The sequence below is a fragment of the Cryptomeria japonica genome, chromosome 4 (genome assembly GCF_030272615.1).
Source record: "Cryptomeria japonica chromosome 4, Sugi_1.0, whole genome shotgun sequence".
In the NCBI taxonomy this organism is placed as follows: Eukaryota; Viridiplantae; Streptophyta; class Pinopsida; order Cupressales; family Cupressaceae; genus Cryptomeria; species Cryptomeria japonica.
Genome location: NC_081408.1, coordinates 398,356,033 through 398,373,881, shown reverse-complemented (window position 1 = coordinate 398,373,881; position 17,849 = coordinate 398,356,033). Strand labels below are relative to the sequence as shown.

At 36.3% G+C, this 17,849-nt stretch overlaps 1 protein-coding gene across 1 annotated transcript in view; it reads right to left on the bottom strand.

The window, feature by feature from the left end:
- The window catches only part of LOC131074670 (uncharacterized), a 102,875-nt gene that overhangs the window by 48,619 nt on the left and 36,407 nt on the right, over positions 1-17,849 (bottom strand). The window contains exon 2 of the mRNA XM_059219172.1: positions 2,589-2,648. Coding sequence (XP_059075155.1) covers positions 2,589-2,648 — 60 coding nt within the window. The remainder of the gene's footprint in view (positions 1-2,588; positions 2,649-17,849) is intronic.

The following is a 17,849-nucleotide window of genomic DNA, read 5'->3' as shown; positions in this document are numbered from 1 at the left end:
CAAAAAGGCATTCAAGAAAGAACTGCATATAAGCATTTAAAGTTAATTCCATCTTATCCACTTATACATTCTAACGTAAGCTAATCATACATGATAAAGTTGAATAAGGGAAACATAAGAGAATAACATCACATAACACCATAATGATCTCGGAGTTCACCCCTAAAGGGCTACATCTCCGGGTCTGCTCAACTGCAAGACCCCTTTGATAAATAATAAAGTTAAGAATACAAGAGGTTACACCATTACAATCTTGCCATCAAGGCGAAATATAAACAATATACAAACGACCACATTGGTCAATTAAAACATAAACGATCCCTGAAAAGAAAAGGATCCAGCTGAACATAATCAAAGCTAAAACAAAGGTCCATTGGAGCATCCACAAACTGAGCCATCACCACCCAAGGTCTAACATGAAAACGATACTCACAAGGGCATAGACAAAAGGACGACCCACAAGGGAACTCCTAACAGGACAAAACGACACACACTAGCGAACGTAGGGACAAGTGTCATCACACAACCTAGTATGGTTACCATGGCAGGTCTTCATAGGCCCCGGCCCCATACACTGGGTTACCCTGGCAATCTAATCCGAGCCTCCGGCCCATCCAAGCCTCATGTGGACACACACATCCTCTCATGAAGACAAGGATGATGGTTTGCCATTTCAGGCCTTCTCACAGCATGTCGGGTCTGTGTTAGCACTCGTCCCATGTGTGAGGCACATTATCTTACTTAGAGATTACATTCTAATCTACTGATAGGTTATCACTTATTAGACTCACTTTCGACGGGTTACCCAGCAGCCACTTTGGGCGCGGCCCCCAATCGAAAGCCACTTTCCCATACGACACTAGACTAAACTCGGACGAACTCAAAAACCAAGGAATAGACATGGTCAGACGAACGGAGTTCAAGAAGGAGGGAACAACCATCTGGTCAAACACGACTCGAAAGAGGTACACTACTGACGGTACTCTAACCAGAGACCTGACCAATTAAGGTCAACCGCGAATCAACATTCGATACCCACATAGAGGATATGACCAAATACAACACCACCACAAAACAACAGTCAACTCGGGACCGAGGACTGATACAGGTACCCCAAATCATTCCATACGACAGGGATCTAGCAAACAAAGCACGACTTGCCATTTCATAATCAAAAGCGAATACAAAAAATAAACTCGCATAGGCAATAAACAAAAAAGACAATATTTTCTCAAATTGATTTAAGCATTAACAGTTGATCCAATTCTTTGATTGATCTAAGTTTTCAAAAATGCATTGACGGAAAATCATCGTTACCAGGTGAGTACAATACCACAATTAGCAATGGTACCATTGTCTATTTCTCAAACAAAGGGAAAAATATAAATTAACCATTCATTTTACTAAATGAGAATATCAGTAATTAAACAATTTTCCCAAATGATACTTAACTAAATTTCCAAAAGCACATCATTTAAATTCATACATCCAAGGGTTAAATATTTGTTTCTAACATTTCCGGATCAACAGATGGCTTCCCTGAGCATAAAAAGAAAATTACTCAAACAATTATTAATTAAGGTATATATTTATTAATCCGAGATTAATCAAAATATAACCTATTAATATATAATTGCGAAATTGGTAATACTAGAATTTAATAGAAACAGTACATTAATCATAAAATGAAATCGAATATTAAATTAACGCATATATTTCCTCATACCATTAAATAATATCAAATTAATCATTATTTGTAATTTACGCCACATTAACCATAATTAAAACTCAACTAAAATTTAACATTGAATAATATTAAAATATCATATATTTTTTTTTGAATAATAAAAAAAATACATTAAAAAAAAACATTTTTTTAAAAACTAATTAAAAAAAACATTTATATTGGGCGGCGAAGGCCGGGCCCACCTCCCAACGGGGATGGTTGGGCACCCAAACCCTAGCCGCAGGGTACCCTCGCGGGCGGTGCCACTGGCTGGGGTCGCAGGTTCCGCGGTGCCTTGCGGCCGCCGCGGCCCCTACGGCCACCGCAGTGAGCCTGCGGCCACCGCGAGCTACCACCAAGCGCTAGGAAGGGGAGGAGGAGGCGGGTAGAGCTCCACTCCCCACCCTCCAACCCCAAACACAAGTTTTCTTTTTTTTTTTTTATGCACAGTTCGAAAACTAAAAAAACGCCACACCAAAATTTGTTTAAAAACTTCGATTTAGTTTTAATCTCAGGTTTAAAGAAGTATGTTTTGGTATCATCTTATTTTGATGGGTATTCTTCTTACAAACACAAATGGGTTTCCAATACCCAAAACAAATTGAGGAATATTAAAACCCCCAAAACAATTTTTTTTTTTTTTAAGAAAGACCAGACATGGCAAAAAGAACCATTTTAACACAATGGTTTACCTATGTAATTTTCTTGAAGAACACAAGCTAAAAGCATAGTTCTAAACCCACAATTCTAAATTTCAATCTGATAACAATTTTAAAAAGATTGGATTTTGACAACAAGCAATTTCATTCAACAACAGACTATTTCCATGGCAACAAGGAAGAACAATTAAGGTAATTCCTACCTTCATACGCAATCCTGGAAGAGCTGAAGGAGAGCCCACCTGCCAGATCCAGAATAACTCCTTCCTCCCAAAACCCCCAAAACAATTTCCAAAAAAAACATTTTTTTTCAAAAACATGCCTCCCAAAATTTCCCCAAAATTTAGGTTATAGAGAAGAGTTGACCAAAATTCCATTTTTGGAATTAAAATTTTTATTTAAAATAATTCTCAAAAATAATTCTTTTCTAACTATAACAACAAATTAAATTGTTTTTCAATTCCAAATTGATTTCCTCATTTAATTCAATTTAACCTTTCTAATTTCAAAAGCCAACAGAATACAATTAAATCTATTGCAATTAAATACAAAACTTTTTTTTTCAACAGCATATACAAAATGCATTTAATATTCAAAATCAGCTATTTAATTGAACTTACTCCCAATTTAAAACGAGCAATCCAATATCAACGAAAATCGCATAACGAAATCCCGATTAATCTAGTCCATTAATCTTTAATGCACGAACACATATTTAGTCAAATAAAATACTAAGGACTAATTAATCAATTTAACCATACACACCAAGCACGCAAATCGAGAAGGTCAACCAAACAGACGACTCGCAAACCCAACCAAAAAGGGATTACCGACGGCGACTGACGATGCTCACTTGAGCATGACTAAGGTCAACTAGGGTCTTACGACCACCTAATCCAACTCTAAGGATTAAAGAGGTACACTCAAACCTGCAAACCCAGGTGAAGACGAACCTCGCACTCATGCGGCGTTGTACCTGAAATCTCCTGCAACCAAGAGTCATACATGCATACATATATAAACTTAATGAAAGCGTTAGCGCGATATTAATACCACGAAATAGGAACACTAAACAACTTGCATACAACTAGTGTGAAAACCACATCAACAGCTATGCATTAAATCAAACATTTGACTATAACATTATATTAAGATAAACTAACCAAGATTAAACCAAGATTAGAAATTGATTAGGGCGGGGGTACTACACTTAGGAATTGATTTTCACAATAGGCTCAGATAGGACACATGTAGGACAAAAAGGATTCAAGGGGGATGGAGAGCTTATTACCTTCATCAAAACAAGTGTAGGAAAGCGAAGTTATGGGATTGGAAGACCAAGAAGGCTCTTTTTGGTTTGTTGGTCATGTCAGTTGTCCTCTATGGGTGTGAAATTTAGGGGAGTAGCATATCAAATTACAAGTGGAGGCAATTAGAAAGAATTCAAAAACACTAAATCGCCAATAATCTCAAATCCAAGTCAATCGTACCATATGAGATCCTTTTAGCTGAGGTTGTTATGTTCCCAATGGAAGCATCAGCATTAATCCATTTGCTAAGTTACTTAAAAAAGGTTGAAAGCATGGATAAGCACCACTGGCCCAAAATGGTTGTTAAAAAGGAGTTAAACAATACACAGAAGACATGGAGGAAACAAAACAAGTGGATGAACAAATGGGGTATTAATTGGCATGAATGTCCAAACACTAACATCAAAATTTTTTAAAATGGTGTTAGAAAAGTTCAGCACTATCATGTGAACAAACAAAATGGCAAAAAAAATGCACATTGTGTCAAAGAATTCAACCCCATGTGGAAGCATGATGAAAAAGCCTATTTGAGGGCTGCAATTAAGGGGAAGGCTAAAATTTTAATAGCACAATTGAGGACCAACTCTCATTACCTTAGATGTGAAACAGGTAGATAGACTGCCCCCAAAGAAAAGTGGGAAGAAAGAACTTGTGTCTTTTGTAACAAAGATGTGGTTGAAACCAAGTAGCACTTCATCATAGAGTGCGCATGTAATATCCCCATTCTGACAAGTTTGAAAAATAAAATAATAGTTAATTCCTAAAGTCTAAAATAAAAAGGAATTGTATAAATTATTTAATATTATTCCCTAATGAGAAATTAAAGGTAATAATAAATAATTGTTAAATCAAGTGACTTTAGAAAATGGGGATTAATTAAAGTCACTAATGAGCAACTGTTTACTACTATACTGATAAATTAAATACAAGAAATAATAATATACATGACAATACTTACTAGACACAGCAGTAAAATATATCTTTATTCGCACATGAGATTATTATAGAGAAGAAGACCAAAGATGGTCAGCCAAGGATTACAATTTATCCGACTATACCATACTAACTTCCTTGGTGGTACAACACATATTTAAAGAACCCGAAGGTTGCCGAGAGGAACACAACCGCCAACCAACCAACACATAACTACCCAAGAGTGACAACCCACTTAATGCAAATAATTAATACATTGGCAGATAACAAATATTATCAAATATAACAATAGGCATTTTATGCCAACTACAGCAACCTGTTAAGAAAATTGAAAAATAAGATTATAAAGGGAGTCTTTGAGTATGGGGAAAGCGTGGAATGATTTTATCTTTTCTTCCATTTAGATTTGAGAAGTTTCTCAAATTTATCTTCTCGGGATGGAGACTTGGGACATACCATTTTCAGCAATGAAAGACCTATCCTAGGTGGTCTTGGAGAAATCATCTAGATTTCTTAGTTAGAGCATAACAAATGACATATCTGTGCAGTCTTTGGTGGAGACAAATTTGCAGATGTATTTTATTGTTTACAGAATAAGGGTTTAAATGAGATATTCAGAATACAGGGGATAATAATGTCAGAATAAAATTATTGTTAGAGATATATATTTTATGCAGAATATAGTTAGGTTGCCATAATAAAAATAATTGTGCGATTGACTATAGTTTGGGTCGAGCAAATAAGAAATATTTCTTTGAAGAATCATATATTATTATGGCCATCGGCCAAATCATTATTATGGTTTATTATTCTATGTGACATATTATATCTCATTGGATTTACATTATAGTGCATTTAATGTTGGAAATATTATTAAGTATATTGGCGGCACTAACATGAACTTCAAACATTCACTGAATTAATATAATGGTATCAAGCCTTGTATATTTTTTGATTTAGTGCATTATTCTTCTCCCTTACAAAAGTCACATACAGAGCATGAGAAAAATATACAAACTATAAGCCTAAAGATTGCTTGAAAGCACATTGGCCGCATCGGGATTATTAACACCAAGCATCATATATGCCATTGAGAGCATTTGGATTGTTCATTCTTCTTTATATATCTATCAGGACAACTTCTAGGATACCTTTGAAACCTGTATCCGTAACATCTTCAGTGTCGAAGTGTTGTTTAAGTCTCCTATGTTGATATAGGACTATTATTCCTTCACAAGACCGTTTTCACTTCAAGATGGGCATCAGTTTGTTCATTGTCATATGACATTCATATTTGCTGTGTGACAAGAATTCATCAGGAGGAATAAGAAGACGAAATAGATATTGTGTTGAGTGCAAGCAATGTATTATAGTGGGGTGGTGTTTCTATAATAGAATAGGCTCACTACAAGGCATCAACATCTTTAATTTGAGCTGAGCCATCGTTTTGAGTTGGGTGGTCCGTAGTAATATTCTTCAACAAAATCGGGTGGTCAAATGGTCATATTCAAAATCATCCACAATTATCATAAATCTTCTAGAGTCGGGCTTGCCATATGCAGCATTTGGTCTGAAATGGAAGTGTGATTGGGAAATGAACCAGGATCCCTCACGTTGTGCATCCATGCATATATTGATACTTCTGCATACATGTATTGATACTTCTGATTAATCAAAGTTGACTACTATGTAAAGAGGTCAGAGACTAATTATAACTTTCATTAGTCGATTCTCTTAATGTTTTGGAATATATGTTCTTTTTTCCAGTTCTTCCATTTAGCCTGTATTATAAATTAAACATGTTGGCTTGTGACAATAAATACCAAATTTGAGATTGGTACAATATAGAAATACTATGACTGAGTAGAACAAATGAATGGGAAACATATGTAAAAGTAGTAATAGCAACTGTTTGACCAAATGCCTAAACAATAAGACAAATTGCAAACTGCAAGAATTGTATTAATCTAGGTTAGGATTTTTATAGTGCAGCATATGAGGATATCCATAAGCAGTTTGAAAATATTTTTAAGGTGGGCAATCTAAACGAGCTTTTTGAGAAGACAAGGCTTCACAAATTAGCAAGATTCTTGGTCAAGATTCATAATAAAAGAGCTGGCATGGAAAGAAATCTGAAAATGTAATAATTTTGTGGCTTTTGGTCCCTTAGACCGCTTGGTCTTGTGGACATCACTAAAATTCCTTCATTCATTCATTCATTGTCTTACTTTGTTTTGTCCTTTCTGAAATTTGTCCTTATCCTAAAAATTTACTCTGGCTTGGCACTAGACTCTAATTACCTTCCAAAAAAGCAGATTTTGACCTTCTAAATTTCCTATGTGCCAAGAAAAAAGAAGTATGTCCATTCAAGGAGTTTGATCAGCACTAAAAATACATTTCTTTGCCAAATATTGCTTATGACCCACCTAAAAAGGTCGCTCAACTGAGACAAATACTTTGCTTCAATACCCAAAACCAAATACTTCTTCCTCCAAGAGATATAAGAAAAATATTGTTTCTCTATAACTCTTAAGATGAAGTCCAACACTCTGAAAATTGCATTCAAACACAAAAAAAATCCTGCAATCCTATTACTAAACGAAACCACACAAAGATCACTCAATGCTAAAAAAGACTTGGAAATACGTGATTAATATCTTCAACAAACACCAACTAGGGTAGATCTCCCACCACTGAAACTGATTTCCAAAAGAGAGTTTTTGCCCTCCAAAACTTGAGGTGAATCACATTCGATCGCTAAACCAAGCATGGTTTCTTCTTCTCAATCAAAGAGAAATATCAAGACTGATAATCTTCAACATTTTTAGATTGAAGGCTAAAACTCCAATATATTGAGTCTCATACAGAAAATAGGGCAACAATAGATTAGGGCAACTCAAAAACAATAAAATAATAACCTTTGCCCTTTTTTAATTTCACTTATCGCTCCTCAAGTGGGCGTCCCTATTGCACTTAGAATATCATTTAGATCTTTTATTTCTTCTTCTCCAATTCCCATGTCCACTTTTGAGGATTACATAAAAATAATATAGAACTATCATTTTATCCTTAGCTTTGACATCCACTTTTTTCACTTAAAGTGATAAAGTCACTTTATTAAAATATTTTAAGTGAAATAATAAAATATTATCTCCCAACCTTAAGAAATTTGCCAAGCCCTAAAACTAAAGGTACTGCACTGGCTGAGGGGGAAATTGAGATTGAGACCAGCTACCAGTTATTGCACTTATTATAAATAGTAATATGCTAAAAATAGAAATTTTCCCCAGAAGACCTAAAATCACAGATGCAACATGTTGAAGTTGAGACGAGATTAAAGCTATGAATAGTTGCCAAAAATAGTAGTTACTATAAATAGCAATATTCAAAAAATAGTAAGTCAGCCCAAACTCCTAACTGACCTAATCGGTGTCTAGACTAACACTTACTAAAAATAGTAAGTACGAACAAGTTGTCCAAAATCGCTCCAAAAAGTGTCAATCATCTTCATCAATCAATCTGAACACACTAGCGGCATCGAAATACTCCTTTGATCATGATGACACCAACCCAGAAAGCCAGCACCAACTACACTACAAGAGAACCTAGAAATGGGGACATTACACACTCCTAGACCTCACCCTACTGCGATAGTGAAAGCATGAGGGGTGCTACCCCCAAACCCCATGAGGGGTGTTGTCCCTCAACCCCTCTAGGAGCATTGTCCCCAAACCCTACCAAACTTATTTGAATCATTTTGTAGTTGTATTTTGTATTTAATTTGTCTATTTTCAAATATTAAAGTATATTTTAAGTTGTTGAGTTTTTGTTCAAGTCAGAAATTTTTAATCTACCAGATCGAAGTTGAGTCCTAGTTTGCAAACTAAGTGCACAAGGATGAAAGTATCTTTGACAAGATGTAGACAATTGATGAATGGGGGAATGAAGGCAATCAAAGAACTATCAAGATTAGTGAAACTCCAAGGGAGAAAAACTCCAATAAAGAAGAAAGTTGTAAGAAGAAAGGAACAAATTCTTGCTATGGTGAGGAGGAGAAATCCAAATGGCAAGCAAATGAAGAAGGGGTCAAAATTTCAAAACCATTGGAAACATATGGAAACCCACAAAGTAGGAAGGGTGTTTTTGCAAATGCAAGTTATAGAAGAAGAAATTTAGACGGATCAGAGTATGAGAAATCTGAAAGGCCATTTGTATTCAACCACTATGATTCAATTGGGATAACCAAGCATTGAAATCGCTAATTCTATCCTAATCATACAAGTTCTAGACAAGCTCTTAGATACAGCTACCCAATCAATTTTTTATCATGTCAAACTTGCAAATTGATTGGGGTGTGGGATGCAACTAAAGATCTAAAGACTGAAAAGCAAGATGAGCAACAAATGTCCATTATGCCATACACAAGAAATCTGATTTTTAACCAAATGATTCTTTAAGATCACTTTTCAATCCACAGAGAACAGAATTTATATGATCTTAGTTCTTTGAGAATTTTGGTATCTATATGAAGCCATGGAAAAGACTCTTTAACCCAAAGGAAGAGTTAATATATGAGATTCTGAGATACTGCTTTGGGTGTTTCTTTGAAAGCTTGCACTTGAGATTTCGGATTAAAAAGTTTAAAGCTGATAGCAGAAACTATAGGAGAATTCACTGATATAGCTGAGCACTGATATAGCTGAATCAACCTGAAATAAAAAATGACTCATCCTCCTATGCCAGTACATGTGTTAAAGTCAACTTAGCTACAGTCTAATTCAAGATATCTGAATCAACAATGCTTCTGGGGTCTAGAAACTACAAATTGATTATGAATGTTTGTTACTCAGATGTTTTAAATGCAGGAAAGTGGAGCTTAAACAAAGAAATTGCACTAAACTGGATAGATATAAGGAAGAAACTCAGAAAAAACCAGCTAGAAGACAATCTAAAGAAACGCCCAAAATTTCAAGATCAAAAGAAACATCAAAGTAGAGATTTTACTTGAAAAAATCACAGAAAATTCTTGCAGAGAAAAAAGTTCAAAGGAAGAAACTTGGAATGAAGAAAATACTGGACCTTATTTGAGTCTTGAAAGGCAAGAAGATGGTGGAGATTCATGGAAACCTGCCAACTGCCAACATGGACATTCTCTCAATGGTATTAAGGGTTTTATTACTGAAGCCATACAGTAGAGCATATGGCAATGGATAGAGACAATCTCAAGCTTGAAGATATTCACGAGGATCAATTTTCAAGCTTCTACAATGAGGACAAAAGAACCCACAATGATAGCTCATTTCTGACTCATACACGTGAAGACATAAGCAAGCTCTAATCCAGCATAATTTGATCTTTCAGAAACAAGCAAAAAAGAGGAACAAATTGTTGCAAGAAGAAAATCTCAAAGGAAAATTTGCAGAAATTGTTACTTCCCCAGCTACCAAATCATAGCCAGACAATAGGAATAATAATGCAAAAACATAAATTAATCTTTTAATAGACATTTAAAAACTATGGCTCCACCATAGTAGGTGGAAGTGAAAAGCCTTCCACGAAGTGCCAATGAATAAATTATGTTGCGTTAGCATTTTAATTTGTTTGTCACCAAACAACACAAAACAAAACAGCACATATGATAGAACCATTCTTCAAATTATAAAGTTATTCTCCCTAAGACCTAACTAGTCCTAAACCTAAACCTATTAACAGAATTTACAAGTATGCACACTGTACAATGTTTCAATGGGCAAGGTTTGCATAGATGTAAACTACCAATTGACTATGCTTTTGCCCTGGATACAAGCATTGGACCACCAATAGTCAAGAACTATAGCCAGATTTACAAATCTAAAACTCAACTTCCTATTGGCTAAGCTATCAAGCACAAATGATAAAGCTAAACTTCCTATTGGCTAAAGCAAAGGGCAAAATTCAGCTTTGAACAAAGGCTTGAACCAAAAATAGACACAACTTTCTACCAACTCAAACAAAGACCAATAGATTTATATCAACAAGGAACAGTCAAATAGATGAATGTCACACGATTACAGAAAACAATTGCTAAGCAGTATACAAAGCCACTAAATAAATAATAAACATCGATTCAAAATTTGACAAAGTTACTCAATTCAATTTACTTTATGTAATCACACACGATAGGAAAACAATACCTCGTGCTAAACAACTATCATGTCCCCTTCTAAACAATAAAAAGAATTAATTGAATACCTATGTTACGGGGACACGTCCCTAGCAAAAACAAAGCTGCCCTATCCCAGAAACATCCCACGGATGAAGGGGCAGGACAGGACCGGGTTTTACATTTTGACAAAAGGAAAAGTTCGAAAATTTGAAATTTTCTATATTTTAAATATAGAAAATACACTGCCCATTTGTGTTAGCACAGTCTCTTTGTCATTGTGCATGCCTTATATGAATATTTGAAATTTTCTATATTTCTGTAGTCATCCCCTAAAAAATGGCTCTCTCCTTACCTCATCCCTGAAATGCATCCCCCCGTCCTCACTCTTCACTCTATCCCGTCCTCGAAACACGAGGTAACATAGTTGAATAACCATAGCCTATTCTATTGCCCATAGGCAAGGGATAAAATAAGGAAAATAATAAAAATAATATTTTAAATGAGCCTAATCACTTTATTTTCAAAAGAGGTACCTTGAATATTATTAATGGCCTATACAATATTTAAAAGTGTCTTCAACATTTTATTCGTGATGTAATTCAAAAAGTATATATTTGTAATTTAATAGTATTTTTAAATACTTGGAGGTAAAAAGGTAAATAAAAATAACAAAATAAAATAGAGGGTCCAAAGTAGGTGCTTATAAAAGAGAAGTCAAGGCTCAAAACAAAGTATCCAATTTTTTCATTTCAATTCGATCGCATTTGGCGTGAGAGATCTTTGAGATGAAAACTCCCTTTGTTCTCATCTTATCCTTTAGAGGTGATTCCATCCAAGGATCACATTTCTGTTGATCTGTTGAAGATTACTCAAGGATCTGAAGCTAATCTTTAATCCTTAGTCATTGTTTCAAACCATCATCATGAAGGTGCCTAGGATTTCTGATTGTTTGCTATTGTATCAGCCATTGGATCAGTTATAATTCATGTTTCCAGCCATCAATTTTGAAAGAGTTCATTGTTGTTGGTGACAAAGGGTTTGGATCTGTTATTTGTCAATGTTTCCAGCCAATTAATCATTGTTTCTAGCCCAACCAAGTGTTGAGCTTAGGGTTTTAATCATTTGCTGCTACTAAAGAGGTTTTAGACATGATTTCACACATTTCAGCACCTTCAACCACTACCATACCAAATCCAATCAGCAAAAACAAATTTCAGACAATTTTATAGGTTGTGCCACTCTCAACAATCTATGCACATGTATTGCACCTATTTGGAATTTCCTGCCTACATATAGCTATACGATCTATTGTAAGTGTACTTGTTGATTGCTCATAATCTAGAATCAAATAAATACCTCTGAAAATTAATTTCAAGCCAAAACAAGTGTTGATCTAGGGTTTGTAACTGTTGAAAGTGAATTGTTTCCAATTATTTTGAGTTGTCATTTATCATAGAAGTCAAATTTTTCATGTATGGTCCATAAATAACTTAAATCTGCCCTCTTAGTTAATTTGTAATTCATGTTGATGCAATATACAAGGGTTTCATAAATTTCCAGCTGTCATATATCAGTAAATTAATTACTTTCATCATTTGAAGGTTTCATAAATTGCTCTAGCGTGCAGGATGTTATGTATTTTGGTCGATAAGGGTTTGCAATTTGTCACATTTCTGAACACAATTAATTTCAATAGATGTGGCATCTACATTTGGTATTTGTTCATCAATTCAGCTTGCACATGTTTGAATATTCATCTATTTCCTAAGGTTGTCTGATTAGGGACATTACAACAACAATTTCTGCAACATAAACTTATGTCAACTTAAATTCATTCACTACACGAAAACACAATAATTTGACTTTGAAGTTTGAATTAAAGCTTTTGCAGCATAAGTTTACACATGAACTCTTATTAAAAAATAATGTTCTCAAGGTAATATCTATAAGCTCTCAAGAGGTAACTTTTTAGGAATAAAATAATAACAAAATAGTCCCAAAACAGCACCACTTTTATGCAATCCTTCCATACCTATAATGTCACTGGTGCAGGGGCACCAGGGTCATTTTGAGTCAATAATGTACTTAGGGGTCTAATTTTGAGTTTTGTGTTTCTCCATATGTAATAAGGTCCTTTAGGACCATTTTTGATATATTTGGGTCATATAGGGTCCATTGGTCTAGTTTTGTCCATATTGTCAAAAAAGATGTAAAGGATGCAATGTTACATTGTCTTTATGATGTATTTGGGAGAACCAACGGTCATAATTTCAAAAGTTGGTTATGAACGTTGGTTCCCAAGTTGGTTGGATGCCAAACATATATGTATCTGCCTCTCAGACTCGAGGGGGTTGTTGTTGAAGTTGATTTGGAGGAGAAATAAAAAAAAATAAGCTTTGTTTCCTGCACTTTTCCTGTTTTCCTGCGTTGTTGCAGCATGAATCACGTGCCTGTATGGACGAATTGCACAGAATAGATGCATTTGAAAGTGCTTTGAGTCCCCTTTCATTTGGCACCGGTTTCATCCAATTTCATAAAGTTTTGAGCGTTTGGTAGACATTTTTTTCTGAAAATTGTCTAGAAACCCTAGTTCCAAGGGTTTGAAGAGAAAAATGTAAATAAAACCTCCATCCCACCTTTGTGAATTGCCAAAATTGGTGGAATGGATGGGCTAGGGGTACTCTAGATGCGTTTTGAAGCATTTTTGCTGGAAGTAGAGTTTGGAGCACTTTTGAGGCAAAATTAGCCTAACATCTCTATGTGTTAGGCCAAGTGAGTGTTTGTGTTTTAACACTTGGATAGTGCAAGTAGGTGTTGTAACCTACATATTTGGACCCTATGTGATGTGTCTAAGCCTGTCAAGTTGAGTTTTGAAGTCTGGCATTTGAATTGTTGGCACTTGCTTTGGAAAAGTGGCCTAATTAGGTCTAATTGACAGATTACCAATCCAAAACAGAGGTATACTTTCTAAAACAACCCCTAGATCCAAGTTGATATGTTGTAGATGAGACAAAAGGGTATTCATAAATGCCTTTGTTCTGTCCTAAAACCATCCGTACAGAAAGAAAAGTGGGAAAAACCTTCAGAGTAGGGCTACTAGGAATTTAGCCTAGTTATGAAGCAACCCACCATGAAGCTTGCTAGAGGCCTATATCAGTGCATGGAAGGTGTTTGTCTTGATGCCCTAAGATGTTTTAAAAGTCTGCCCATGAGGTATTGAATCATTTGGAAGCCTGCACCAAGATTGTGTCAAACCAGTCTATGTCAAAAAGGCCTAGTGAGGAAGATAGGTGAGTTGGGAGAAAGATCTCGACTTAGGGTCACATGTGCCTTTTTAGGTAATTGACTCAAGTTGTTTTGTGAATTTGGTGACCTACTCTGCATCAAGTGTTATCAGAGCATAGGTTCTGATTGAAGAAGTGAAAGAAAGGTGGTAGTGTGAAGAAGTGGTTGTAGAGGTGAAAGGGCAGGATGCCTCCCAAAGGCAATACAGTCCTAACCAGAGAAGTGAGAACAATAAAGGAGTCTTAGGATGGGGTTCTAGCCAAATTAGCAGCCATAGAAGCAAGCCTAAGAAGAGGTAGGATCACTCAGGAAGAAAGTGACCATGAGGAAGAGAATGAGGGTGAGGATGAAGGCCCTCAAGGGGGGTCCAATGAGCCAGAGATGGGTCCAGATGAAAGAAGGTTATTGAGCATGTTGAAGGCTGTGAAAGGGGATCACCTTGATCTCAAAATGGAGCTACCCATATATAATGGGAAGATGAACAAAGAAGTGCTAGATTGGATTTATGCCCTAAACAACTACTTTGAATAAAAAGAGGTACTGGAAGAACGAAAGGTCAAATGGGCAAAGACAAAGTTGAAAGGATCAGCACTTACATGGTGGAACTATGTTCAATCAGAGAGAATGAGGAGAGGCAAACCAAAAATCAGTTCATGGGACAGAATGGTGTCCAAGGTGAAGGGTCAATTCCTACCAGGTGGCTATGTAATGTCCCCTTCTCAGCAGTGAACAATTTAGTTGGCCGTTAGCCTATTCTGGAGGCCCATAGGCTAGTCGAGAGCAGAATTAGGGTTTCCTATCTCTGGGAGGACGTTTCTGCAATTTCGAAGGCTTGCATGTTGGGATTTGTCAGTTTGGATTCTAGATTCCTTCTGGGTTTTCAGAAAGCTTTGCGGTAAGGGTACATGCATAGCAAGTTATGGAGTTTGACCGACTTACTATTTTTAGTAAGTGGAAGCAAAAGCAATTGAGTTCTCTAGGTTTTTCTGGGTTTTCTGAGAGCTCTCCAATGGTATAACATGCAAACCAATTTGAGGACCTTTTCGGGACTTACCATTTTTAGTAAGTTTGGCAGCTGCTCAAAATGTGGTCAAAATCACTTTGGAAACACTTACTATTTTTAGCAATATGCTATTTATAGTAAGTACTAATTTTGGCAGTGCTATATCTGGCAAGGATTCTGCAGCTCAGCTCCGTGGCTATTTCTGGCAGTATTATTTTGGCAAGATCTTGTATTCACTCAGATGGCTATTTTTAGCAATTCAGTTCAGAGCTCCAACTCAGTTCAATTTTGGTGATTTCTAGCACTTCAGTCTCCGGCTCAATTTGTCAATAATCGGTATTTGAGGAGAAGGTATTTTTAATATATTAATACCTTAGGCATGAGGTATTAATATTTGATTATTTTATGGATGGACGACTTAGGAAGGGAGAAAATATTAATTTTATCCTAAGTCTATTTGGGCGAATTATTTCACCTTCTTTTTGGACTCCAAAGTGCAATTTCATGAATATTATTTTTTAACCATTATATTTATCAAAAGTGGCGATATGGATGAAAATGTGCTTAAGTTATAATGTTTTTATGTTGCAAAGTGTGGACCAAGGGAAAAGTTCGAACTTCAAGCCTAAATGGTGGATTTTCATCTTGGGCGCCACATACTTGAAGGAAATGAAATGAAATAAATCGCCAAATGAGAGTGGGATGAAATGACATGTGATTTGGGCGAATTTGGAGGCATTTGCATTTGAATTTGACTAGGTAAAAGTTATAAATAAATGACTTGGGCTCTCATTTTGATATCCATGAAAATTTGTTTAACAATGTGCTACCGGAATGGTGCCAGATTTGTGCTTCGAAGTTGCGAGCTTCCTAGCCTATGCCAGTTTCGTGCTTGAGATATAGCACCTAGCTGCGAAGAGACTATTTCTCACTTAGAGGAATAGATAGAGCTTATTGGGAATGGATGATTCAGCTGGTTTTTTGTTTTTGGTGTGAGTTGTGTGTTTTCCTGGTTGCTGGTCGGCATCATGGCTGAAGCGGATTTTCACTCCTAGTTTCCTGTGCGAGCTTCTGTTGATTCTGGGTATTGGCTCTAATGATTTCTATGCTCCCAGCAATGAGATTTGTATGTTTATAGCTCCTAGTATTGAGTTTCCAAATTTTAATTGCAAATCGAACTTTTCAGCTTACACGTTTTGGTTAGGGAGTGCATTGGGATGTGTGATGAGTGTTTGGGGTTATATTGTTGTTGTTTTCTTGTTGGTTCTTAGTCGCTCTATGCTATTTATCAATTTGGGTGTGTTGTTGGGTGATTTGAGTGGGTTTTGAAAGAGTTAGGAGCATTTTGGTGTATTTTGGTGTTGCTGGTTATGCATTTCCAGCTTGCTGTCATAAATATCAGATTTTTGAAAGTTGGTCATTGGGTGTGCTTTTGAGAGTGTGAGTAGGTTGGGTGGTTAGATGATGATTGGAGGTGTTGTTGCAGTTGTCAACTCATAATCAACACTTGGCTATCAAATTTCATATTTATTGTAATGCTGGTTAGTAGTACTTAACAGCAACATTTTGGCTTTCTGCTGTCCCACTGCATAAGTGGAAGATGCTAGCTCAGCCACCTATCTTAGATTAGTAATATTTCTTATATTCACAAATCTTGTAATGAATTTGTAAAGCTGATTAGTAGCACTAACAGCTATCTTTCAGATTTCTTAGTTGGTTCCCACTGCATAAGTGGAAGAGGTTGGCTTGGCCACCTCTATTGAGTTTGTAATTTTGTCCTCCCGCTGAATAAGCAGTGGAGTTGATATTAATTTCTATTTCTAGTCCTCCCGCTGCACAAGCGGTTGAGTGATTGCATTCTTCAGTTCTTTGGCTTGTCCTTGGCTGGTTTACCTCCAGGTGATTGCATAGTTTTCAATATCCCACTATATAAGCGGAAGGGGCTAACTTGCCGCCCGAAGATTGTAATCATTTTCAGTTATTGGCATCTAACAATCCCCTCGACACTATATGCTCTCACCCTCCCAGATTAGGTTGTCAGTGAACAGAAAGTGGAGGGTTACTTTTAGCAAAATTTGATTTTCATTTCCTAACCATAACAAGTGTTGTGTTGAATGTAATTGTGGAAAAAATTGGGAAAAAATTAAAGGGGATATTACAGGCTATGCAATCCAAACATTTAGGAAGTTGCAAAATTTGAAGCAAAAAGAGTTGGATGTGATGGCTTATACTAAAGAATTTCACAAGTTGAGCATGAGGGCAGATCACCATGAAGATGAGGTTGAGAAGATTGTAAGGTATATAAATGGGCTTAGGTTCAATATTCAAGATGAACTAAGTCTTGCTACTCCTAGAAGTGTGGAAGAATGCTTCCAATTGGCAGTGAGGGCAGAAGAGAAGATCAAAAGGAGACAAGAACAGCAGTCCAGAGGTAGAGGAAAGAATCCTAGAGGCAGAGGATCCTTTGGGGGAAGAGGACAGTCCTCCAAACCACAAGAAGAGTCTAGCAGCAGTCAAGAGCCAAGCACAAACCAAAGAGGAAGTTGTGGGGGAAGAAGGCCCAATGGGAGAGGTAGGTTCAATGGACAAGGTAGGGGCTCCAATACCTTCTCTAGAAGGTGTTACAACTGCAACCGATTTGGCCATCTAGCTTTCAAGCGCCTGGATAAGCAAGGCTCAAGTTCTCATGGGGGTGAGAGGAGAACACAATTTGTACAAGAGCAAGATGATGAAAGTGTAAACTCCCCTTCTCAACATGCTGCCCCGGAAGTAGGTGAATCCTTGATGA